The following is a 25,904-nucleotide window of genomic DNA, read 5'->3' as shown; positions in this document are numbered from 1 at the left end:
TATCTCTGCCATAGAAATAGTATATGGGAAGAAATTCCTAAATTGTATTCTATACTCCAGATTTAGAACTTCCTCCTGAAATCGGAACATTTACCAATGTGAATGATGCTCTAAATCAGACTTTAAGGCTGTTATTTAGGAACTCACTAATTTGGGGCATCCGCTAAAATTGGTGTTAGCCTGTACCCATCTGCCAATACTGTGGTTCCCATCCCCATGTGCAACCCCATCTGTTTGGATCCAGTTTCTTCGTTGGTCAAGAGAGGGGGTACTCCGTAGCTTATTTACAGAAATACTGAGATCAAGGGCGATGTCTTGCACAGCAAGTCTCTCAGAGGTGAGAGGACATCACCTGATGCCTGCCATATTGGCGAGAGGAACTGTGGGTCTACCTATGTCTTCAAAGATGCCTAGCTGCTGAGAGGGGAGAAGGAGTACTTGGGCCCAACCAGGAAACTACTGCTAAGAAGAAGAAGCCCAAACATTGTGCCCAGGAACATTGGGGCTATCTCAGAAATTAGAGTTCGTACTGAAAAATGAAACTGGTGGTGGCCTGAGTCTGGACTGTGCCTCCATTCATCCCCAAAATGACCTCAAGTCAATCCTCAAAGAAGTGCAACAACTGCTGTGACAATCCTCTCAAGTGTTCTGCATCTATGAATGACCTGAAGTACTTGCAGCTATGAGACACACTCTCTTGATGTACATTCAGCTACAAGCATTTGTGACCTTAAACACTACCAGCTACGAATGACTGCTTCTATCCCCCCAGAAGATGTCATTGCCAAGTGCCGAAGTGACTGATGTGACTCTGCCAACCCGTACAGTCTTCATTCAATATGCCTGCATGCCCATGGAGTTTGTGGGCAGATCAAAGGCAGCCCTGTGAACTGTTGACCGGAGCTCAGACTCGCAGAGAAAATCCGAAAATGGCAGTGCAGATCATGCATCTAGCTCAAGAGCCTCAGACGTGCACTCACTGCATGCAGGAGTCAATACCCAGGTGAAGCCGAGAACTGACACTGCTACCTCACAGATAGAATTAAAGTGGATTGGGACAATTGCAACAATCTAAAGACTCAATGCTGGGATATCTTAAGGACTTACCAGTGTATCAACCAACGAGGAATGCTGCTTGCACGTTTGGTAGTGGGCCTGCACTTGCGTTAACCTGATTAGGTTCTGTATTGAAATTCACATGGTGTGTATATAGAACATTTGGCCTTCATTATTTCTGTGTGTAGTATTGCATTTTGGAGGGTTGTCTGGTGCATATACTGTTACGCTCTGAATCTTTGTCCCCCACTACTTTCCTGAAAAGCTTTTAACTGCTCGCTTTGGTACCACTGAGAGTCAAGTGCTGAAGGAATGATCAGTTTGCAGGACCATGGTTGGTCAGGCCCTATGACAACAGAAGTAGAAGTCCCTAAATCGCTACAGTAAATGCTGCATGCCTCGGGACCACTGAACAGGTTCTTTAACTAATTGACAATGAAAGTGTACCAACATCGGCATGAAACAAGGTTCTCAAGGGACACATAACATCTACGGACATCTCCCAAAGTGTGGTCAGTATCTGAACAGTAAGCAGTGAAAGCATGAGAATCACACAGGTGTTGCTGGTAGCTCAAGTGAACCATATTCACACTCTAAGCCCTTAGTTTAATGTCTGACCACCAAAACACTGTCAGAACCATCTTAGTGAGTCTTCTACCAAGCTGCCCCTCGTACGCCAGCACCACAGACGGTCCTCCAAAGGCAGCTGAATGCACTAACATTATCCCGTTCATGAACCAGCCACTAACCACGTTGAGTTTGACCTTCCAGAACCTACACACACCCATCTCAACTTTCAACCCTTTGGGATGCCCTTTCTGAATACATCCCTTAACATAATTACCTTCTCTGATCTAATTGGCGACCGACATTCGGCAGCACCACTTACCAATTATTGCAGCACTTAACCAAACTACACTCCAGTTCTCCTTCCTTCACTAATCCTGTATGCTGTTGGCTAGGAGCCGTGACCGGTAATCAGCTGCTTTATTTTGTAATTCAAGCAAATAAACACATCCTTATTTCACTTTATCAAACCTTGCCCATTAACATAGATCCAAGGATCTATGGTCTGTTGTAACGGAACAAGTAAAAAAGAAAAACATGGTCGAACACCGCAACAATGCCTCCTTTTCAATCACTAAATAAGTTACTTCGGCTCTTGAAACAAAAACCACTTATCTTCCATCCTCAAATGCAGTCATTTGCACCCCCAGGAAACAGCTTCCTGAGGCTGCCTACGTTTCTTGCCTTTTGGTGTATTGGCACTGCGCTAGGGCCAAGGTGCCCACAGTCTGCTTGAATTGGTCAGTGCAGTTTGACTACTTCAGATGTCCTCAATAGTGACGTGAAGCTTATCTTCTTCGTTTTTGAGGTGAGTAATATTGTTTTAAAAATACTGATGTTTTTAATATAATTTTCAATAATGTGGTTACAAATATTGTTTTCTATTTATTTGAATGTATTTTAGTGGATATATAATGTTATGTGTTACTATTGTTCATATGTTATTAATTTGATTTTAACGTAGCTTGTAATTTTAAATGATTTAGATTTTTTTATTTAATTTTAATAGTAACTTATAGTTTTCTAACAGGTTGTTGGGTTTGTAGGTGATAGGATGGGCAGTTAATTAGGTAATAATTAATTATGAATTATTTAATACATTTTATTTAATGCTATGATTAAAATTTATGTTGTATATATGTAATACTGACATGTTTTTGTAATATATTTTTGCAGGCTCCTTGGTTAGTAGGGGTATAGAGTGGGTAGTTAAGTTATAATTAATTAACAGTTTAATTAATTATTTATTTATTTGATTTTTAATTATGTAATTTATGGAATACGTATGTATTTAACTTATATTTTGGTTGGTGGCTGCTAAGTTTGTATGGGTTTAGGATGGGAAGGTAATTAAGCATTAACTAACAATTTATTATTATTTTGATTAATTATTTAATTGATTTTTAATTACATAAAATATGGAATAATGATTTATTTTATTTATATTATTACTCGTGGGATGCCAGGTATTTAGGGCTATAGGGTGGGGGCTAAGTAAGTAATAATTAATTATTAATTATTATTTGTAAATTAATAATTGAACTTTAAATATGTAAATTATGAATTCTTATTTATTATACTTATATTTTAGTTGCAGGTCAAATAGGTTTGTAGAGGTCTAAGGTGGGAAGTTATTTAAGTAATAATTAACAATGTATTATTAATTGTTTATTTATTTTTAGTTGATTTTTAATTTGGTAAAATATGGAATACTGATTTATTTTACTTACATTTTAATTGTGGGATGCAAAGTTTGTAGGGGTCTAGGCTGGGAAGTTAATTGAGTAACAATGAATGATCAATTATTTATTAATTGTTAATTAAATATTTAATGTGTTTTAAATATGCACATTTTGTAAGACTTAATTTTTCAATTTTATTGTAGGTGTGGGTTGCTAGGTTTGTAGAGGTATAGGGTGGGACGTTAATTAATTAATAATTGAATGCCAATTATTTATTAATTGATAATGAATTATTTTATTGAATAGTAACTATGTACATTCAATAATTGTTTTGAATTTTGTAATATCTATATATATATATATTTATATTTATTTTATGTTAATTATTAATGTTTAAATAAAGAGTTTAATATTTTTTCTATATTCCTAGTGTTGCTTGCATACGTAATGTGTGTGAAGTGAACTACTTTCCCTACTCTTGTTTAGACTGCAGTAGGTATAGTGAAATTAACCTTTTAGTAGTTCAGCACTTTCCCTACTGTTGCACTGTTTGGAGTGGGAATAGTACATTACACCCCTCCAAAATCCATTGCTTTTCCTACTGTTTCACAGAAAGGGATGGGAATAATACATTTTCCCCTCCAATATTCATCAGTCTCTCTACTGTTGTGCTGTTTGGAGTGGACACAGTAAATTTAACCCCTCCGAAATCCAACCCTTTCTCTACTGTTGTCATGTTTGGAGTGAGAATAATAAATGTATCCCCGCCAAAGTCCAACACTTACTCTAATGTTGCACTGTTTGGAGTGTGAATAATAAATTGAACCCATCTGAATTCCAGTGCTTTTCCTACTGTTGTGCAGAATGCAGTGGGAATAGTAAATTTACCTCTCCAAAAAACAACGCTTTCACTACCCTTTCCCAGATTGCGGTGGGAAGAAGAAACTTTATCTCTCCGAAGTCCAACTTCTTTCCCTACTGCTGCGCTGTTCGGAGTGGAAATAATACATTTAACTAATCTGAAGTCCAATGCTTTCCCTGCTGTTGTACAGACGCAAATGAGAATACTAACTTTTATCCCTCTGAAGTCCAACACGTTCCATACTGTTACGTTGTTTAGAGTGGGAATAGTAAATAATAACCCTCCAAATTCCAGCTCTTTCTTTGCTGTTGCAGTATTTGAAGAGGGGATAGTAAATTGAATTCCTCCGAAATCCAATGCTTTCCCTGCTGACACAGAATGAATTTGCAATGGTAAATGTTACCCCTCTGAAGTCCAACACTTTCCCTACTGTTGCTCTGTTTGGATTAGGAGTAGTAAATCTAACACCTTGAAATCCAATGTTTTCCCTGCTGTTGTGTTGTTTGGAGTGGGGATAGTAGATTTAACTCCTCTGGAATCCAAAACTTTCCCCTACTGTTGCACAGATTGATGTGGAAATAGTACATTTTATCCCTCTGAAGTCCAACACTTTCCCTTCTGTTGTGTGTTTGGACTAGAAATAATAAATTTCTAGTCCAAACAACTCTGAAATCCAGTGCTTTCCATACTGTTATACAGACTGGAATGGGAATAGTAATGTTTACCCCTCCGTAGTCAAGCGCTTTCTCTACTGATGCACAGATTGGAGTGAAACTAATCAATTTTACCACTCTGAAGTCTAATAACACTTTCCCTACTGTTGCACTGTTTAGAGTGGGAATAATATACTTAACCCATCTGAAGTCCAATGCTTTCCATACTGTTGTACCGACTGGAGTGGGATAGTAAATTCAACACCTCTGAAATCCAACACTTTTCTTACTGTTGCGTTGTTTGGAGTGGGAATAGTAGAATTTAACCCTTCCGAAATCCAACGATTTCCCTACTGTTGCATTGTTTGGAGTGGGAATAGTACATTTAACACCTCCAAAGTCCAATGCTTTCCCGACTGTTGCACAGATTGGAGTGGACATAGTCAATTTTACCCCTCCGAAGTCCAACACTTTTCCTACTGTTCCGCTGTTTTGATTGGCAGTAATGTATTTGATTTATTAGTAGTCTAATGTTTTCCATCCGAAGTCCAAAACGTTTCCTACTGTTGTTTAAACTGGAGTGGGGATAGTAAATTTCACCCCTCTGAAGCCCAACACTTTCCCTACTGATGAACTGACTGGAGTATGAATAGTAAATCAAACCACTCTGAGGACTAACACTTTCCACACTAGTGTGGTCACTGGAGTAGGAATATAAATCTAACCTCTCCAAAGTTCAATACTTTACCTAATGTTGCATAAACTAGACTGTGATCAGTATATTTAGTATTCTTCAACTCCAATAGCTACATAATATACGTTAAATAGATTTTATAGCATTATTTGTTTGCTTTATATACATACATATACATGCACAAACACACACACATATATATATATGCATATAAATATATATATATATATGTGTATATATGTGTATATATTTTACCTTACCCATTTGCGGTCACCAGTAGGTAGCTATAGTTAGGACTTAGTTTCCAAAGGGAAAGCATTTTTTGTTTTGTTGGTAACGTTGGCACTGTTTGACAAATCTTTCAGAAGTTTTTGACGCTAGTGTACCAGTCACTTCAGCTGCTCTCTGGAAAGTTTTGAGGTGATTCATCAAGCGGGGGCTGAGAAAAAAGGGGGGGTCCCAAAACGCATTTTCCACTTGAAATTTCCCATAGGGATTTTAGACACGACTACAGCCTGAATCTCAGAACAGAATTACACTAAATCGTGCACAAAGGTAGATCTTGATCCAAAAAGAGTGTGTTTTGCAATTTTGTGTAAATCTGTTCAGTAGTTTTGGAGTTATTATTGAAAAAATATTTATGTTTACATAGAGACACAGATCCACGTACCACGGGCAGTGCTATGATTGTCTGGCTGCAACTGGGGAGGAAAGCTGCAGCAGCCATTTTGTGTATTGGTCCCCAGCGGCATAATAAAACTTAAAACTAATAGAAGGGGTCAGGGTAGATGTACCATGACCCCAAGGCAGTGATGGAAAGGTGTGTGAGGAACCCCTCATGGGGAAGAATTAGTAGAAAATATTTTTTGTACCTGTGAGGATCTGTGGATCCTCCGTGGAACTCAGCTCGAACCCCCCCCCCTTGAGAGTCTGTGGCAGACCCCAATAAAAAACACGTTCACTCACTGAGACCCACACAGCAACTCACAAACCCATTCATGCACACACACTAACTCATACACCTATCCACACACTCACACACAGACCTACAAAACCACTACTGCACATCTGACAGACCCACACAGCCACTCGAACTCCCACTCACACACCCATTAACACACCCACACACCCATTCCCAGACACACAACCACTTCTGCACCCACTGGCAGACCCACAAAGCACCACTCACACACACCCATTCATACACTCACACACACACTTGCAGGCTGGGGTGACCACCTGGCATGGAGGCAAATTCTGGACAGGACTGTAAGAAATTCAGGACAAAGGGTCAAAATTCAGGACAGAATTTAAAACCAAACATCAGTTTTACAGACACATCGAAGGAAGGCCATACCCCACTAAGTTATCAGTGCAATTATTTACTATTTTCTGCATAGCACTATTAATTCACTATGGCCTTTTTGTGATTTGCTCCTGGTATGCTACATTCAGGTGTAACATTACATCCTTGTTCAGTAGTAAATTAATGCCCTTCAGCACTGTGTCAAGGCCATCACCCATACCCAATCTACCCAATCTTTCTTGGAGAGAAAGCAACAGCAACATTTTGATTATGTCTCTAAACCTTTTAAAACCCATGGCAAACAGTTTGGGAAACATTAAGGTATGCTGGTTTAAACAAGTTGAACAAAAACATCTGGCTTGCCTCAACCTCTAATGGACTTTTACCCTAAAAAATATTAATGAGGCAGAGCAGAGGGTGTGGACGACAGACTCACAATTAATGTCAGGATGTGAAGTACCCACTACTTTTCTATAGTATCACAGCACTAGAGTTTACGTCCAGGGCTCTACATTTATCTCAGAGTTGGAAGCCCGGACTACCAATCAAAGAAATAAAAGAGGAGGATGAAATCAAGATTAGATGGGAAATCCAAAGCAACTTATTCAAAGGGGTGTTGCTAAGAACTGGATAATGAAATAAGTGAAGAGCAACGCGGAACCATTCCTAAAATCAGACAAGATGGGTCCACCAAGAGTATCAGATGTATTGTGTACCTGGGGACTTGTCTCAGCAGACAGGAGAGTAGCAGAAGAGGCACAGTCAAGTAATTGAACAAGCAGCACCCACCAACCCCTGGCAAACTCTTCTGATGCAATAGTCTGCTGTTCATGCTTGTGAAGAGTGAGCAGGGGCCAGACTCCTTGCAAGGTTGTGCTAGGCAATTGCCTACCTTGTCCATGTGTTAAAATGGTTTTGCAATTGAGCAGAAGCCAAACCAGTGATCTGGCTTATCCCTAAGTGACAAAGTACATGCATAATCTTCAGAACTTTTGAGATGGAAATTGCACAAACAAAATATAAGAAGATGAGAAAGATTTTAAAATGTCATTAGTGCTTCTCTAACATTGGTACTCTTTCCCTCTATATATACACAATTAAACCTCAGATTTAAATCGCAACCAGTTACCTTTCAATACCTAGGGATTAATATCTACCATTTCCCCACTGATATGCACAATGGATGTCTGGGAAGAGTGACATGCTCCCTCTAAGCCCAGTTTGCTTTAGTCTTCTCTTACGCTTTCAGTAATGGGCCATGTGGCACTAATGTAGGTGGTGTGTTACCCAATTATTGTATTATTTTGCAAACCTTCCCCTGCTCATCCCTCCTTCAGACATGCCACACATCAGATTTGGTCACTAAGGGCGCTGTCAGGTAGCTCTTTCCCCTCTAAAGCTACACGGGACTGCGATTGGAATAGGCTTTCCCGACCTAGAATGCTATTATTTAGCTGCACAGCTCGAACTGGTGGCTCGCTGGTTGTCTGTCCGCCCCCTGCATGAGATGGGGTATCTGTAAAGACTTCAAGGAGGGCTACTGCACTACTCATTGTTTCCTACTGACCATTCTACGGAACATTGTCTGGGGTTATCCTGCACAGCTTTCTCTTGCCTTGCTAGAACCTGTAAACTCACTGACACAAAGAAACCCTACGCTCCTGCACTACCTTTGCTAGGTCTTCGCACTCGCGCAGGATGGCTGCACTCAGGGCAACTTCATCAGTGGCATGCTGCAGGCATCTTAAAATTGGGGGATTTGTTTGTATACGGCGAGCTACTAGATTTCCAAACCCTTGTGGCGGACTACCATCTTCACCCGGGTGAACTCCTTACTTACAACCACCTTAAACAATCATTAAATGTCCTATTTCATGACTGCCACCTAGCACTAACCTCACTAACCTAACTTGAGATGTGTCAGAAGTTATAAACCATAGGGAGGGGCAGCAACTGATAAGATGGGTGTACAGACCTTTCCTGCACCATGGAGACCACGCCAGGGCTTCTCGCCATACTACCTGGGAAACTGATGTGGCCAAACCTCTGCATGATATGGACTGGGCTAAAATACTGTACTTTCCCCACAAAGTATTCCACAGCTGCCACATTAAATACATTCAGAGAGCTTCCCTGGGAAAGCATTCCGCCCACTGCTTGTCATTGACTTTTTGTTTTATAACTCAAATTAAGTTGCTTCCAATTTTCTGACTTATTTTAGGCAGTCCAGCTTGCGTTTGTCCCTTCTATTGCCCAAACGTTATTCACACCATCCTTTCGAGTGCTCCCTGTCTGCAAACAGGCCTGTAAATCTTGTTCTTATCTCGTCACATTTGTTGTGCATTCAAAGAGCAAGGTCAAATGTCAGGCTCTGTCTTCAGTGGGAACTTGGTGTTTACTTTTCTTTCTCTGTCTTCAAAGTGAGAGGATTTATGTGATAATCTTGCTGGATGCTGTTGGTAGAAAATATGTTTTTTCTATCACAACACCTTTTTAATGAACGGTGCAAGGATTCCAGAATATATCGGAATTAGGAACACAAATGAAGCATAATTTTGTTCATACTGAACTGTGCTGGAAATGAATACCTTAATATAATTTAAACTAATCATTACACTAGGTGATTACATTTCCACACATCATCATCTGTGCACTGTATAGTTTTGTTAGTAAAACTGTATGTCAGTCCCGATGTAATGGTAATTTCAATCAAAAACACGTTGTCTGTAATGGCAGACTCATGCACACACTCACAGACCCACAATACCACTACCCCACCCACCGGCAGACCCACATTGCCACTCACACACTCATTCACACACTCACACACAGTCCCACAAAACCACTGCCACACCCCCTTACAGATCTAAAAAGCCCACTCACACACCTATTCTCACACTCAGACATCCAATCACACACCCATTCACACTCTAATACACCCACGTACAGACCTGCAAAACCACTACTGCATCCATGGACAGACCCACACAGCCACTCATACATCCAATCACACACCTATTCACACACTGACACACACACACACACACACACGAAACTACTACTACACCCATTGACAGACCCCCACACAGCCAGTCGCACACCCACGCACAGTCCCACAAACCCCTGCCACACCCACTCATAGACCCACACAGCCAGTCACTAACCCATACACACTCACACCCCATCTCATACACACATTCATACACTCACAAACCCATTCACAGTCCCACAAACCTATTACCACAGCCACTGACAGACCCCCCACAGCAACTCACACACCCACTGACACCCTCATTCATACACTCACACACCAGCTCAGAGACCCACAAACCCACTATCCCCCCACTCACAGACCCACACAGCCACTCACACACACTCTCACACACCCATTCACACAGTCAGACACTCACTGACAGACCCACAAACCACTGCCACACCCACTGAAAGACCCACACAGAAACTCTCACACCCACTCACCCAAACACACTCACTCACACACTCAGTCACATACCCACAAAACCAGTACCGCACCCCCTCTCAACCACTCAACACACTCACTCACACACCCACACACCCACTGACCGACTTACAAAACTGCTATCACACCCACTCCATAGACTCACTCACGCACTCAGAACACTCACTCACAGACCCACCAAACCACCACCACACCCACTCACAGAGCCCCTCACACACCAACTCACACACCCATTCCCGCTCACACACCCAAAAAAGCACACACGCCCACTCACACACCCATACAACCACTCACACACCAATTCACAAACCCATACAGCTACTCACATACCTGATTACATGTTTTAGTACAATCTATATTAAAAAATGGTGACATTCACAAAAAAAACAAAGGTTCAAGGGAAGTTATAGTTAGGACATACCATTAAGAAAAATAGCAATTCTCTGAAAAAAACTAATGTTACAGTTAGGTTCAGGATTTACATACACAAAACCACAGACATTCACCAGTTATAGTTATTGTTATCTCAAGTAACTGTAACTTGTGTCCTCAGGTATCTATACCTTGCACCCCCAGCATGCATAGTTTTCTCATCAATAATTTCACTGCAAATGTTGCAGAGATATTATAATTGATGTGATAGAGGTCATGAGTGACGTAATATGTGAGGTATTTAGCAGAACACATATATGTGTTTGTGTTTATATAAGTATATATTTATATATAGTAATAAACATTAGTGGAATTTATTTTATTTACTTTATGTTAAATTTATCTATTGAAATATTGAACATTTACCACTTTAAATTCTTTATTAAAAAAATTAATATTTCTGTATATGTGTGGATGATATTAGTGTCAACGATATTTCTTCTGATATTTTTGTACTTACCATTATAAGTATAGCATCATGATATTGTAGTAAACAATATTTTTGACACTATATTTTTGCAACAATAATGTTTACTACGATATTGTGTCAGTGATCTCTCCTTTCTTCACCTAGCTCGTCATCTGCTGTACTTTAGAAAAAAACTTGTCAACACGATTAGAATCATTTTCTGTAAGCCTTAAAATTTACCTCAGTTAAAAAGAGCCTGCATCATCAGATCCCTCTTCCCATTTAGGTCTTCTTCAATCTGTGCCCACATTAAGTAGGGATAAGGCCCTAACGTGGCATTGTTTATCATTGATAATTAACAAAACGACTTCTGCAAAATCTCTGTACTACCAAGCAAGGGAATCCATTCATAAAATAAAGACGACTAATACTGTAAAATAGTAACAGTTTCCTTGTGTGTTCAGATAGCAGCCGAGGAAGGCAGCGTTCCTTCCTTGAGAGTGTCTGTGCTTAGACAAGAGCCCCCACCCGCACGTTGGCATATTTATTTTTACAGAACAGACTCCGATTTTATTTTACGTACCGATATCTACAGTATGTATTTCATAAGACGAGCACTAGACCAAGTATTCAAAAGAGGGGTGGGAGGCAATGATGGTGCGACCATGCATTATGAGGTGAGTTTTCATGATTCCTTTGAAGTTCTTGGCCCACTGAGAAATAAACCTTTAGGAAGTTACTCAGTTCATCCGTTTGATCACAGAAATTCTCAATGACTTGCAGGGTCTGTTTGATATGCAACAAAGGGTATTTTCTTCCAAACACAATTTCAGATACAAAATCAGTTTAAACAAGTACATGTACTGCTTCACGTTTGGCCTGATGCTGGGCGTGAGCTTATATTTACCCAGATTTTGAATAGCCAGATTAATACATGTCAATGATAGATATTTTCAGGTTGCCAGCTTCACTCTCGCATCCTCAAGTAATTTTGCATGTTTTCTGTTTCAGGTGAAAGTGGTGCTGGGAAGACCGAAGCCAGCAAATACATCATGCAGTATATCGCAGCCATTACAAACCCATCTCAAAGGGCAGAGGTCGAAAGGTGAGACTTGGGCACTTGCCTTCTTCATAGTGCATGACCCCTGTGCTTTAGGATGTATTACCTGTTGCAAGAGGCAAAACGCACCTGTGGATTCCTCGTTCTGTTGAGTGACGTTTAGATCCATGTGCTGATAATGCATGCAAGCACACGCCGGTGCAAATGACATTAGCGTACACGTGGACAGCTCCATGTGATTCCAGTTCGGGGATCGCAGATTTCACCCAGCACAGATCTTTCACAGTTCAAGCAGGCCAAGAGGAGGTAGCTGAACTGGATTAATTTGAACTGTGTATTGCTGGATATACCCATAACATGACTACAGGTTTTGTCCCACTCCAACTCAGCGGTTCCACACAATCTTTGAACCAACTTGCCCTGAGTTAAGCCGTATCGCCACAACTACCCTACTAGAGTGTCCAATAGAAATCGGCCCTCAGGCTTCGCCTTTGCACCATGTTAAAATCGTCACCAGCATTTGGGAACTCTGCAGCATTAGGGATGTTTCTTTGGCCGCCTGCAATATGCGCGCCTGCTGCAGGAGTTATACCAACGTATTTTTGTGTCTCCACAAATGTTACTGATTCTGATTCGTGCATAGATAGCCCAGACCCTCACACCCCATCCCTCCATTTTGTCACATTTATGTCTTCATAAGCTGACTGAAAGGGCCGATAGTCTCAAATTGCATCTCAGCTGCTAATGGTAGGTGCTTCATTATTTCTTTCATCACTTTTGCTTCAGATTTGGGCCACTCGTTTAATCTGTATGGAGAGAGCGCAGGGACATGCTTCTCCATCATTAATTGTTGAGGTTTCTCTGTGTTTTTTAAATATTTTTTTTAACATATTTTTATTTGTATTTATTAAACGTGACACACAGGGATAGGCAAAATAGCAAAATTAGAAGCAATCTCCATACGCAATATGAGTCCATTTAAAATTACACACTTATGTAGAGGACCAATATTGCAGTCACGTCCTTGCGACCTGCTAACTTATATTAATGGCTAGTGTGGTGTTTGCTGCTAGTATTCTTGGAGATAGTTTGAGTGAAAAGAAGGAGATAGGAGCTAAAAGAGAAACGTTAAGTGCAATAGTGGTAGAGTACGTGGAAAGGGGCAGATATAGGGAGCCAGATGGCTCGGCTCCATTGTTGTAGCGGTGTTATTCGGTTTCTTTCGGTTAGTGGGTGTGCGGGGTATGTTTCGTGTTTTGTATAGGCTACACACTGCTTGCTGTTACTTCCATTATTTACTTAATCAGTTTGAGTGTTTTTGTGATGGGAGGGGCGCTCATGGTCCTTGCTTTCAAGTGTTGTGATTAAGGAGTTCCAGGTTGCTAGGCCCTTCACTTTGATCCCTCTATCTTGTAGCGACTGCAGTGTATATGTCTCTGCTTTTGCCCAGCGCAATAGTTCTGTGTGCCAGAGTGTCAACCCTGGTGCATTGGGGGCCTTCCAGTGCATAGCTATTAATCGTCTGTACAAGACTAACGCTAAGCCTATACATTTGTGTATTTGCTTTTTGCCTTTAGGCCTTTCTCTTATTCCCAGTAAACATAGCGCTGGGCTGGAGGCCAATGGAACTTTGAGCCATGCGGTTATTTGAGATATTATGTTGCTCCAAGCATTCAAGATCGGGGGACATTCCCAGGTCATGTGAAAGAAAGTGGCTTCGGTGGTGCCGCATCTTGGGCATTTCTGGGTTGATTGAGGGAACATTCGTGCGAGTCAGTGTGGTGATAGATATGTCTGATGTAAATAGTTAAACTGTGTATATCTTAGCCTGGGGTTGCGTGATACTGTGTGTGTCGATGTACCAGCCTGGTTCCACTCGTGTTGTGAGAGAGTATAAGTGAGGGTCTGGTCCCATCTGTTTTAAGCTTGTTCTTGGAAAATAGTTATAAGGGAATTCCCTGAACAAATAAGTGTAGCTCAAACAGGGAATAAACCAATGTAGAGAAAACTACTAAGAGAGCTACTCAAATGCACTTGAAGATACCATAATCTTCAAGAAAACCACAATAGAGTTTGAAATAATAAGAGCTATATATAATAGACCAATTATAAACACATGATATCAGGCTGCTATACTCTAGCAATTAATCACAGATACAGTAATCCTATTATATGATTTTATATACATTTTTTTTTATTTTTATTATTATTCAGTGATAATACAATCATAGAAAAATATACATAATTTTATAAAAAAGACAAACAAAGTACCTAAGTCAGACAAACCACAAGCATACTGGACAAAACAGATGGAAAGGAAGATCTTATCTACAAGTGAAACATGACATCAATAAAGCTAATCCAAATAACATAGAGAAGCTAAAACAATTTTTAATGATAAAGATATATAAATATAAATTCTTCTAATACATTAATGATAATCTAATACATAAAAAGAAAAACAATGCTGACGTGGTTCTATCGAAGTGGTACCGTAGGGACCAAAAGGCCTACGCGCGTTTCAGTGTTTTATGATATTATGGGTCACCTTCTTCAGGGCCGTTCCCAATGGTACTGTTCAATAGTGGTCTAGTCTTAGCAGCCAATTCTTCTGGTAAATTTGATTTTAGGTTTGTAGTGTATTTTTTGATAATGTAGTCAAAAAATCTGATTGAAGGAATTATATAATAGTTTATATGAATCATAGTGCTAGTATACTAAAAGTCACCTATCTATATTTTATATATATATCAATCAAAGGTGACGTGTTGTCATATCAGGATAGATGCCCAAGAAGTCTGAATATACTTTAAATAGTGTTGTTAGTAATAGAGTATGAAGTATAGAATGCTAAAAACTGAAGGCATTGTTTTTCCTTTTATGCATTAGATTATCATTAATGTATTAGAAGAATTTATATTTATATATCTTTATCATTAATTTTTTTTTAGCTTCTCTATGTTATTTGGATTAGCTTTATTGATGTCATGTTTCACTTGTAGATAAGATCTTCCTTTCCATCTGTTTTGTCCAGTATGCTTGTGGTTTGTCTGACTTAGGTACATTGTTTGTCTTTTTTATAAAATGATGTATATTTTTCTATGATTGTATTATCACTGAATAATAATAACAAAAATAATTTTTGTATATAAAATCATATAATAGGATTACTCTATCTGTGATTAATTGCTAGAGTATAGCAGCCTGATATCATGTGTTTATAATTGGTCTATTATATATAGCTCTTATTATTTCAAACTCTATTGTGGTTTTCTTGAAGATTATGGTATCTTCAAGTGCATTTGAGTAGCTCTCTTAGTAGTTTTCTCTACTTAAGCTTGTTCTTGGCCTTGTGTGAATTGTGTGGTCAAGATTCTATATGTTCCCGAGATATTCGGTGGGTTTTGCGGGTTATTTAATAGTTCGTGTAGGATTGGGGCTACTGCAGGCTCTTTGTTACCGCATTTCCATGTAGCGCGTATTAATTGTCGCACCGCTCCAAACGTGATGAATTCGCCTCGCCCTAGGTTGTGAGCGGCATCCAGTGCCTCGTATGTTTTTATTTGCCCATCGTCGAATAAGTCGCCCACTGTTTGTATGCCTTTCTCCGGACAGATTGATAAGTCTAATTTTGCGGCTATTATTTCGACTTTGGGTATGTCTAATAGTGGAATCTTAGGGGAGTATTGTGGTGTCTTGTCGCCTCTCAGCACATATCTGTGCCATATTCGCCGTGCATTGTGCAGTAGTATATTTTGCGTGCGACGTGTATCGTCCCTGTCTGATAGGTGATGTATTATATTAGTGTGTCCTAGTTCGCCGTATATACTTTGTGCTTCTGTGTTTGCAGGATCGCGTATCCATTTAAGCACCCACTGAAGCTGGGCGGATGCATAGTATAGTTCAAGTCGCGGCACCCCCATCCCACCCTGTGCCAGTGGGTAGTGTATTTTGTTTTGGGCCACTCTGCGGCGGCCGTTTCCCCAAATTAGGTCTGTCAATATGCTGGACAGGGTATTAAAGAAGGAGGCAGGGAGTCTCAGTGGTAGCGCAGAGAAGAAATATAGAAGACGTGGCAGAACCACTATCTTTGCTATGGCCACTCTGCCCAGAGGGGAGAGTGGGAGCGAGCACCGCGAAGGGCTCTGATCGAACGTCCTAGGTTGCCTTCCTTGAGATCTTGGGGGTCATGGTAAATGTTTATGCCCAGGTACTTAAATGTAGTGTAGCACCATTGCAGCTCAGTCGGAGAGTGGACTATGCGGCATGAGTCTGGGATCGCACGCATTGGGAATAGACAGGATTTCGTCCAGTTGACCTTAAGCCCGGATATAGTGCCAAATTTATCCAACAGCTCGAGCATACCAGGAAGGGAGGTGGCATAGTTACGTAGGAATATTAATGCATCATCTGCGTACAGGGAGACTATACGGGGCTGTGGACCGTCTTGAATGCCCCAGTCGGATGCATATGTACGAAGTCGGGCGGCCAGGGGCTCAATGGCAAGAGCAAACAGCAGTGGAGATAATGGGCATCCCTGCCTAGTGCCCCTTTCCACTCTAAACTTCTCAGATATAGTTTCGCCTGTTTTAACTCTAGCTGTCGGTTCAGAGTATAAGGTTCTGATCCACCTAATAAATGTCTTGCCAAAACCCATACGTTCTAGTGTTTCTAGCAGAAAAGGTCAACTCAGTGTGTCGAATGCCTTTTCAATGTCCAGTGACACCGCTACTTGTCCGTTTTCATTCTCAGGGGTGTTTGCCATTAATCGTAGTAGGTTCCGAATATTGACATATGTGTTGCGGCCGGGTATGAATCCCGATTGGTGGTGATGCACCAGATCCGACAGCAGTGGGAGAAGGCGGTTTGCTAGTATTTTGCCTAGCAGTTTGCAGTCTGTATTTAATAATGACAGAGGCCGGTATGAGCGGACATCCATTGGGTCTCGGCCTGGTTTGTGCAGCACCACTATTATTGCCTCACGTTGTGACTCGGATAGCTGACCTCGTTCTAGGGCCTCGCCCAACATTTCAAAGTATGGCGCTAGTGTTTGCGTTTGGAAGGTGTTATAATATTCTATAGGGAGACCATCACCTCCCGGTGCCTTACCATGTGTCAGCTGACGTAGTGCCTGTTGCACTTCCGCGATGTCCATTGGTCTATCTAGTTCCTCGGCCTGTATTAGTGTGAGTTGATTTATTTGTATTCCACTAAGGAACTTACGCAGTTGTTCTTGTGTGGGGGGGAGATGCACTCTATATAGTGTGCTATAATATTCTTTGAAAGCATCATTTATTTCAGCTTGGGTGTTTATGATTGCTCCCGAGCTTAGTCGTATTGCCCCGATAGGGGCACTGTGTCTCTCGTTCTTCCGGAGCCATGCCAGAAGTCTGCCCGGTCTATCGCCCTCTGAATGCATACCGGCCATGTGATATTTGTAGTCATATTGCCTCAGGCGGTGATCTACATCTTTCCACAGTGTGCGCGTAGCTGTGAGGCCCGCGTTATCTATTGCGCCCCCTTACATTCTGCGGTTCTCACATTTTGCTCGTGTACTCGAATTTCGTTTGTCAGTGTTTGTCTTACCCCCTTGGACATTGACATGCATATGCCCCTAACCACCACCTTGTGTGCGTCCCATTCGTTTGCTCTGGACTTCGTGGTTCCACTATTAAGTGCGAAATATGTGGTAATTTGAGTGGCTATTTCTTTTCTGAAAGGGGGATCCAGTAATAGTTGCGGTTGCAGGCGCCACGTTGGGATGCGTGTGCGCGGTCTGCCCCACTTGATTTGTGCTATGAGCGGGCTGTGATCTGAGATCACTCTAGCGGAGTATTCTGCTTTGGTGAATTTGTGTGTCAATTCAAGTGAGCAGAGTATTAGGTCTATGTGGGTGTGTAGGAGGTGCACAGGTGAGTGGTAAGAGTATTCCCTGTCCAATGGGTGGAGGTGTCTCCACACGTCAATTAATCGGCGCTCGGACATCCAGGATTGGAGTGTTTGTGAGTTTTTCCTTACTGGGGCAGCCACCAGCGGGGGGTGTGATCTGTCCATGTCTACTTGTGGCACGCAGTTCATGTCCCCACCCCAAATATTGGGTATGTTTAAGGTGTTTGATAGGTGAGATATGGTGGTTTGCAGAAATTCGCCCTGTTTGACGTTAGGAGTGTATAACCCAGTAATCGCTAGTGGCTCTCCATCCAGCGAGCCGATCAGCTGGATATATCTGCCTTCTTTATCTGTTGTATTATGTTTCGTAGAGTATGGCACCCCAGGAGCTATCCAGATCATAACCCCTCTCACGAAAGATGATGTACCTGCTGCGTATAGCTGTCCCGCCCAACTTTTTTCCAATGATTTGGCATCTGCTGGAGTGATGTGTGTTTCCTGTAATATAGCGATGTGTATATGATGGCGTTTTAGGTGTGCCTGTACCCTGTTGCATTTGACTGCGCCAGCCATGCCTTTTACATTCCATGTTATTATGTTGTATGCCGTGTCCTTGTGTGCCATTTGACGTTATGTTGGCTTTCGCCCTTAGGGCCCGCCTTAGAGGATAGAATTGACTCCTTGCATCGCCCGAAATGGTATTGGCGCAGTGCTTTAGCCCCCGCCAGATTACCGTCCCGCATGTGTAGGATATTGGTGGCCCCAAGAGATTGGTGTAAGCACCTACTAAGAAGGGTAGAATAGAGGAAAGCAGCATAGAACAATAAAAAGGGGTATACTGGGCAGAGTCCAACTTTAAATGGTTTGGCACAACCGGTGCCTAAATCGTGTCCGGAGGGATACTGTTCCATTCAGGTACCGTGTAGGTAGTGGAGGGCGTGAGTAGATAGAGGCCAGTCTCTCGCCCTTGGCCCGTTTTAGTACAGGTTGTTCCCAGCGTCAGCTTGTTGGTTTCCATGTAAATGGGTGTTGTTATTTCAGCTTCAGGGTGCGGCCGCACCGGGCTAGCATGCCACTAGTGTAGTGTTGAAGCGATCTTTCCCTCGTATTATATCCACTGACGTTTTAGGGCAGGTGTTGCTAGTTTCGGTCCTTTGGGGTACCAGCGAGAGATTCTCATATTTCGTCGGCCGCACGCGGGGTGAGGCTCGGCTCCCTCGCCAGCGGAGAGAGAGAGAGGGGCTGGTACCGCTGTGTTGCGAGCTGCTGTCAATATACTCTGCTTCGTTGTTGGTGCTCAGCTGCGAGCGTGCTAGTGTGCTGATCTCTTTTAAGGCTTGCGTCTGATCGTCGCCATTTGTGTTTTGGTTGGTCTCGCCAAGTTGTTTTTCTTTTTTTTCCCTCTGCGGGGGTATGGGGTTATCCATTCTTCCTTTGGCCTGTCTTCTTTAGTTGGGTCTACTAGGCCTTTCGCGTGTGCCCAGGTCCAGGCGTCCTCCGGTGTTGGAAATATGAGTGTTTTTTCATCTGAGATTATCCGGAGGCGAGTTGGGAACATGAGTGAGTAAGTAATTTTATTCTCTCGCAAGACTTGCTTGATTTTGAAGAACGAAGCCCTTTTGTTTTGAACTTCCGTTGTATAGTCCGGATAGGCAGTGATAATGCAATTCTCCATGCTGGCCGTGCCAGAGGCTCTGAAATGCTGTAAGACAAGGTCCCTGTCTCTACAGTTTAGAAATCTCACTATCAGTGGACGGGGCGGGGCGCCTGGGCGAGGAGGTCTGCCTGGGATTCTGTGAGCTCTTTCTATGATTGGAACTTTTGTAGAGTCTTGTATTTTCATTGTGTCTTTAAGCCAGTTCTCCAGGAATACTTCAGCCTGTGATGTTTCTGCTCTTTCTGGGATTCCCAGGAATCTGATCTTATTGCGTCTGGAGCGGCCCTCAGCCTCCTCGGTTCTCCACTGCAGCTGTGTGATTTCCGCTTCTAGCTGCTGTATTTTGTTTTTCATAACAGTTACCTCTGGTTGGACATTTTCTAATGCTGTTTCTGTGTCCGCAACCCTATCTGTAAGTTTGTGGTGATCCGCCCAAAGAATGGTGATTTCCGAGACTGCAAAGTAAATTTTACTCTCAAGGGAGGTCTTAGTGTCCATGACTGCTTGCAGCAGTTTTTCGAATTGTAACGAGTGCGTGTGCAATGTCTCATTCACTTGTGGTATTGTTGTCATTTGTGAGTCTGGTGTAGTGCCGCTGTCTGAGCTGGGCCCCATTTTGGGTAGCTTTGGTTTGACCATTATACTATCTGTAGTGTGCTTGTGGATCAGCCGAGGGTATTGTGCTCTGCCCGCTCTGTTCGGGGCCGTTGAGCGCTGCAGTGAGGCGGTGTTGTCTTCCCACATGCGGCTTTTAAGTGGTAGGCTATGCCTGGATATTGCCGGGGCATCCAAGTTAGCTTTGGGAGTTCCTGGTCGAGGATTCGCTACTTGTGGGCAGTCAGTGTTGGCAGGGCTATCGGTTATATGCAGGGTTCTGCTTCCGGTCTACCCCTCCAGTCATGGAGTAATCGCGTTAGTGTCTTGACCAACTAATTGCAAGAGGGCTCGCGTTGTTTATCTGCTAGAATGGGTTGGCATTGCTTATTTTGCGCACTTGAGCCATGGCATTATGTCCCTCGACAATGTCCTTCCGATCTTCGGCCCCACTCCCGACTTCGGGGCCGACACCATGCATCCACACACAGCCCAGAGCGAGCCGCGATCGGTTAGCGGGGAGCGCCCCTCGGGTCCGCAGGGTCACTTTTGTTCTTATCTCGGCCCGTTACTCCGAGTTCCACGGCGGTCCGGCCTAGCTCATCCAGAGCCGCGGGCACCGCCTCGCCCTTCGGCCACCTCTTCTTGGCCTCCGAGCCGCCAAGTCGCGGTCACGGGGAGCACCCAGCGTGCGCTCAGTTCCGTTCACTGCCGGGCTCCGTCAGCGGAGGGCCAGGCCGTTTCCTTCACTTTCCTGTCCCCGTTCATAGCCCAGACCGAGCTGCGATCATCCCGCGGGGAACGCCCCCCGGGTTCACAGTGTCTCTTTTGCACTTCTTACCTCGGGCCGCTGCTCTGAGTTCCACGACGGTCCAACCCAGCACGTCTTGAGCCACGTGCTCAGCCTCGCCCTGCTGCCACCTCCTCTGGATCACCAAGCCTCAAGTATGCGGTCGTGGGGAACTCAGAACTTCTTAGCCGCACTCCGCCGGTCACTATTGGCGCGTTAGGTGCGTTAGGCGCGCGCCCAATACCGAGCCCCACCGGACTCAGGCATCAGCAGGCCGATCCGTTACTTTCGTTTTGGTTGCGCCGCCCGAGAGACTGGACCGCGATCCTGGCCTCGTGGAGTCTTGTCGGCCGGGACGGGCGGCGCCCATCAATATCTTCTTCGGCTCTGGCCCCGTGGGAATGCACGCCGCGCGTTCCAAGCTGTTGCACGTGTTGCGGAGCCTCACAATCCTATGTGGGGATTCAGTGGGGGCTCCGGTTTACAACTTATGTGTTGTTTTGGCGCTGGGGTCAGGATCGGTGAAGGATTCTGGTGGGCCGAGAGCAGAGCTCCTCGTTCAAGCGTCTGCTCCGGCCGCCATCTTGGCCACGCCCCTAGGTTTCTCTGTGTTTTAATGTGTTCTGTGTAGAAGACACTTCTCCCAGTTTCTGCTGTAGTTGGCAATATATATATATAATAATGTATCTCCCTGTCTGGGAGCTCCACCCACCCTCTACCCCACACCACTTTCAAAACACTCAGCCTGACACTTCTGTGTCTTCCAGCCAATCCCAAAGTCACCCACAACTGTTCTAGTTCTCTGAATTTGTTTTTCGGGATGGGAAACATGGAACCTTGCAAAGTTTTATACACGGTGAGGTAAAAAACACTTATGAAGTCAGACTCTGCATATCCATTCCAGAACTCAGCAGAGCGCTTCAACCCTTCTTTCACTTTATTAAAATTATGTCTGTTCTATGTTTCAGCACCATGTGTGATTTCAGGCTGAAGCATCAGAACCATGTGGTTTCCCATTTGACACCCAAATGTGGATAGCCCCACTTCTGTAGCCTTTAAGCCTTCCCAGTTGGAACAGTCATGATCTGTCCTAGTTGGTGCTAGTGCACAACCAGTGCTTAATTTGAACTGGTGGCTGGCTGCCAGTGGGGACCACTGACACTTATTTTGGGGGACCGGCACTTACTTTTCCGCATGAGAATAAGAAAGTGAAAAACTCAAAAGGGAAAAGAAGGAGGAAAAGGAAGACGGAAAAACACCTCAAAGGGAGAAAGCAGGAACCTGAAAAAGATATATAGGAGCAGGTAGTAGATTGAAGAGGCAAGCAGTACTTTACGACTACGATCCTTGGTACTAGGCGCACAAACATTTAATTGCACTGGCGGTGGGCTTCTGAACAGAACTTCAGGCACTGGGAGTTATTCTTTTACAAATTAAGCACTGTCAAGGCAACCTTAATATCTCCCTGAATCTGGATGGATCTGTCAGCTCTATAGGCAAGAACCGCAATAGGTATTTCAAATAGATAAGGGTGTGGGTGTCATCCTTGTATATGGCAATAAAATAACTCGTATCTCCAATCTTTATGTTCCACTTTTAGAGCTCAGTTCTTAACTAGCATTTCAGCAGTTCAGCCATGAGGGCAAACAAAAGGTACAGTCTTACCTTGATCCACTTTCCAGTACTCAACTTTCCCAGACTGCTCATGCCCTGCATGCCTCCTAACATCTCCACCGCAGGAAACCACAAAATCTTCGACAACAGGACCAAATGAATGCATGTTCACTTATCTTTGCTGGTGCAAAATTGTTTAACTGCATTTGTATGGCGCTTACTACCCCTGACAAGGTGCTGAATCACTTTGCCCAGGAGCCTAATTTTATTGGTCAGATCATTAGTTAGTGGGACCAATCTTGCATGCTAAAGGAAATCTTTTCATGCATTTACTCCAGTTACCTGTTGGTACATTAGTGACAGAGGTGTGATCATTAGAGGGACATTTTGAGAAGCAAATGCTGGCTGGAATTCATAGATTTTGTTTTGTATCGAAAAAGAGGACGGATAGGCATGAGAATTAGAGTAGTTTATATACAGAAAACATAGATAAGTGGATGTGCACTTAGATAAAGGGATAGAAGTAAGTAAATGTTTCATTGAAGGTCAATTTTCATGTAGACTTTTAAGGACTATAGCAGGTGACTTTTTTGCATGCAATCTGTGAATCTAAATCTGTTGAAAGAAACAGTTTTAAATTCTGCTCTAGCAGAGAGACTTGCCCCACTGAAGAAGGAGACCCAGAACTCATTGAGACCCCTTTACATGTGGCTGTCATGCAGTGTGACATTAAACACACCCCTTTACCAGTAATTGCAATTTGAGAACACTGTAATCGCCTCACTCTATGCAATGCAAGTAATACTTTCGAACCCAGAGGGACCCCTTTTACATACCTACTATAGCAATGTAGTCAATACTTTAACATAGTGCCACAGTTTATGCAAATCATTTGCACCATACAGAAACCAAGCATAAAATATAAACATATGTTACGTAAACACACATCAACTTAAAAATATAACAAGGCAATCGATAAAGAGATTGAAGTGATCATTAGTAAATTCATTTCAAGTTTGTGACCCATTGAGTACCTGGTTTTGAAGGTGTTGTACCCTGCGTCCACCCAGCAGACACTGGGTCCCTCAGGAACAGACACCGTGCCCAGCAGAATGGATGTGTCTGGGCTCTCCTTGACCCTCCAACATCCTTTTTACCTGTAGTAATATGTAGGGTGTATTATGACGATATTTAGCCACTACCTCGATCTGTGTCCACCTTTGTTAGCATCTGAAGCACAAGAGAGTCTGAGGTGTGAATCCCTGTTATAAAGTGCCCACTTTTCACAGGAAAAGTATGCACGTTTCACATGAATGTGCATCTTTACAATGTTGTGCAATCTGTACTCCTGTAATGTACTGTGATTGCTCTTCTATTTGTAATCATGGACCATACGCCATATCTCTGCCTTGAAAAGTTTGCATACAGTTCTGCGAGGGTCCTAATGTAGGTAAGCGGTTGTACTACAAACACTCACAGCATGACATTGCTCTTCTGACTTGGTTTGTGTTATGTAGAATGCTTTACAGTTTGCAAACCCATCCGAAATAAAAGGTAAGTGCTATGTTGGTAAACTCAAACTGAAAAATCAAAAAATCCCAGAAAAATCCATCACAGAGTTGATATGGTCTAAAGTGGGTTTTCACATTGATCACAACAGCACTTGCCATCACGACACACCACACACAAAGATTTACATAGTTGGCGCCAAGATCAAGTCCAATTGCCAGTCACTGGGTATGTTAGCTGCTTAAGAGATGCATAAGTGTGAGAAAGTAGCCTCTTTCTAGCCTTGTTACCCCCACTTTTGGCCTGTTTGTGAGTATATGTCAGGGTGTTTTCACTGTCTCACTGGGATCCTGCTAGCCAGGGCCCAGTGCTCATAGTGAAAACCCTATGTTTTCAGTGTGTTTGTTACGTGTCACTGGGACCCTGCTAGCCAGGACCCCTGTGCTCATAAGTTTGTGACCTATAGGTATGTGTTCCCTGTGTGATGCCTAACTGTCTCAATGAGGCTCTGCTAACCAGAACCTCAGTGGTTATGCTCTCTCTTCTTTACAAATTGTAACTAACAGGCTAGTGACCAATTTCACCAATTCACATTGGCATACTGGAACACCCTTATAATTCCCTAGTATATGGTACTGAGGTACCCAGGGTATTGGGGTTCCAGGATATCCCTATGGGCTGCAGCATTTATTTTGTCACCCATAGGGAGCTCTGACAATTCTTACACAGGCCTGCCACTGCAGCCTGAGTGAAATAACATCCACGTTATTTCACAGCCATTTACCACTGCACTTAAGTAACTTATAAGTCACCTATATGTCTAACCTTTACCTGGTAAAGGTTGGGTGCTAAGTTACTTAGTGTGTGGGCACCCTGGCACTAGCCAAGGTGCCCCCACATCATTCAGGACAAATTCCCCGGACTTTGTGAGTGCGGGGACACCATTACACGCGTGCACTATACATAGGTCACTACCTATGTATAGCGTCACAATGGTAACTCCGAACATGGCCATGTAACATGTCTAAGATCATGGAATTGTCACCCCAATGCCATTCTGGCATTGGGGGGACAATTCCATGATCCCCCGAGTCTCTAGCACAGACCCGGGTACTGCCAAACTGCCTTTCCCGGGGTTTCACTGCAGCTGCTGCTGCTGCCAACCCCTCAGACAGGTTTCTGCCCTCCTGGGGTCCAGCCAGGCTTGGCCCAGGAAGGCAGAACAAAGGACTTCCTCAGAGAGAGGGTGTTACACCCTCTCCCTTTGGAAAAAGGTGTCAGGGCTGGAGAGGAGTAGCCTCCCCCAGCTTCTGGAAATGCTTTGATGGGCACAGATGGTGCCCATCTCTGCATAAGCCAGTCTACACCGGTTCAGGGATCCCCCAGCCCTGCTCTGGCGCGAAACTGGACAAAGGAAAGGGGAGTGACCACTCCCCTGACCTGCACCTCCCAGTGGAGGTGCCCAGAGCTCCAGTGTGCTCCAGACCTCTGCCATCTTGGAAACAGAGGTGCTGCTGGCACACTGGACTGCTCTGAGTGGCCAGTGCCAGGAGGTGACGTCAGAGACTCCTCCTGATAGGCTCTTACCTGTGTTGCTAGCCTATCCTCCTTCCTAGGTAGCCAAACCTCCTTTTCTGGCTATTTAGGGTCTT

The 25,904-nt window shown here is 43.2% G+C and overlaps 1 protein-coding gene across 2 annotated transcripts in view; it reads left to right on the top strand.

Annotated features, from left to right (window-relative positions):
- The window catches only part of LOC138261666 (unconventional myosin-Ig-like), a 912,364-nt gene that overhangs the window by 92,560 nt on the left and 793,900 nt on the right, over window positions 1-25,904 (top strand). For both annotated transcript variants that reach the window (XM_069210894.1, XM_069210895.1), the window contains one exon: window positions 12,151-12,244. In XM_069210894.1, coding sequence (XP_069066995.1) covers window positions 12,151-12,244 — 94 coding nt within the window. The remainder of the gene's footprint in view (window positions 1-12,150; window positions 12,245-25,904) is intronic.

The sequence above is a fragment of the Pleurodeles waltl genome, chromosome 10 (genome assembly GCF_031143425.1).
Source record: "Pleurodeles waltl isolate 20211129_DDA chromosome 10, aPleWal1.hap1.20221129, whole genome shotgun sequence".
Lineage (NCBI taxonomy): Eukaryota > Metazoa > Chordata > Amphibia > Caudata > Salamandridae > Pleurodeles > Pleurodeles waltl.
This window is presented reverse-complemented; position numbering and strand designations above follow the sequence as displayed.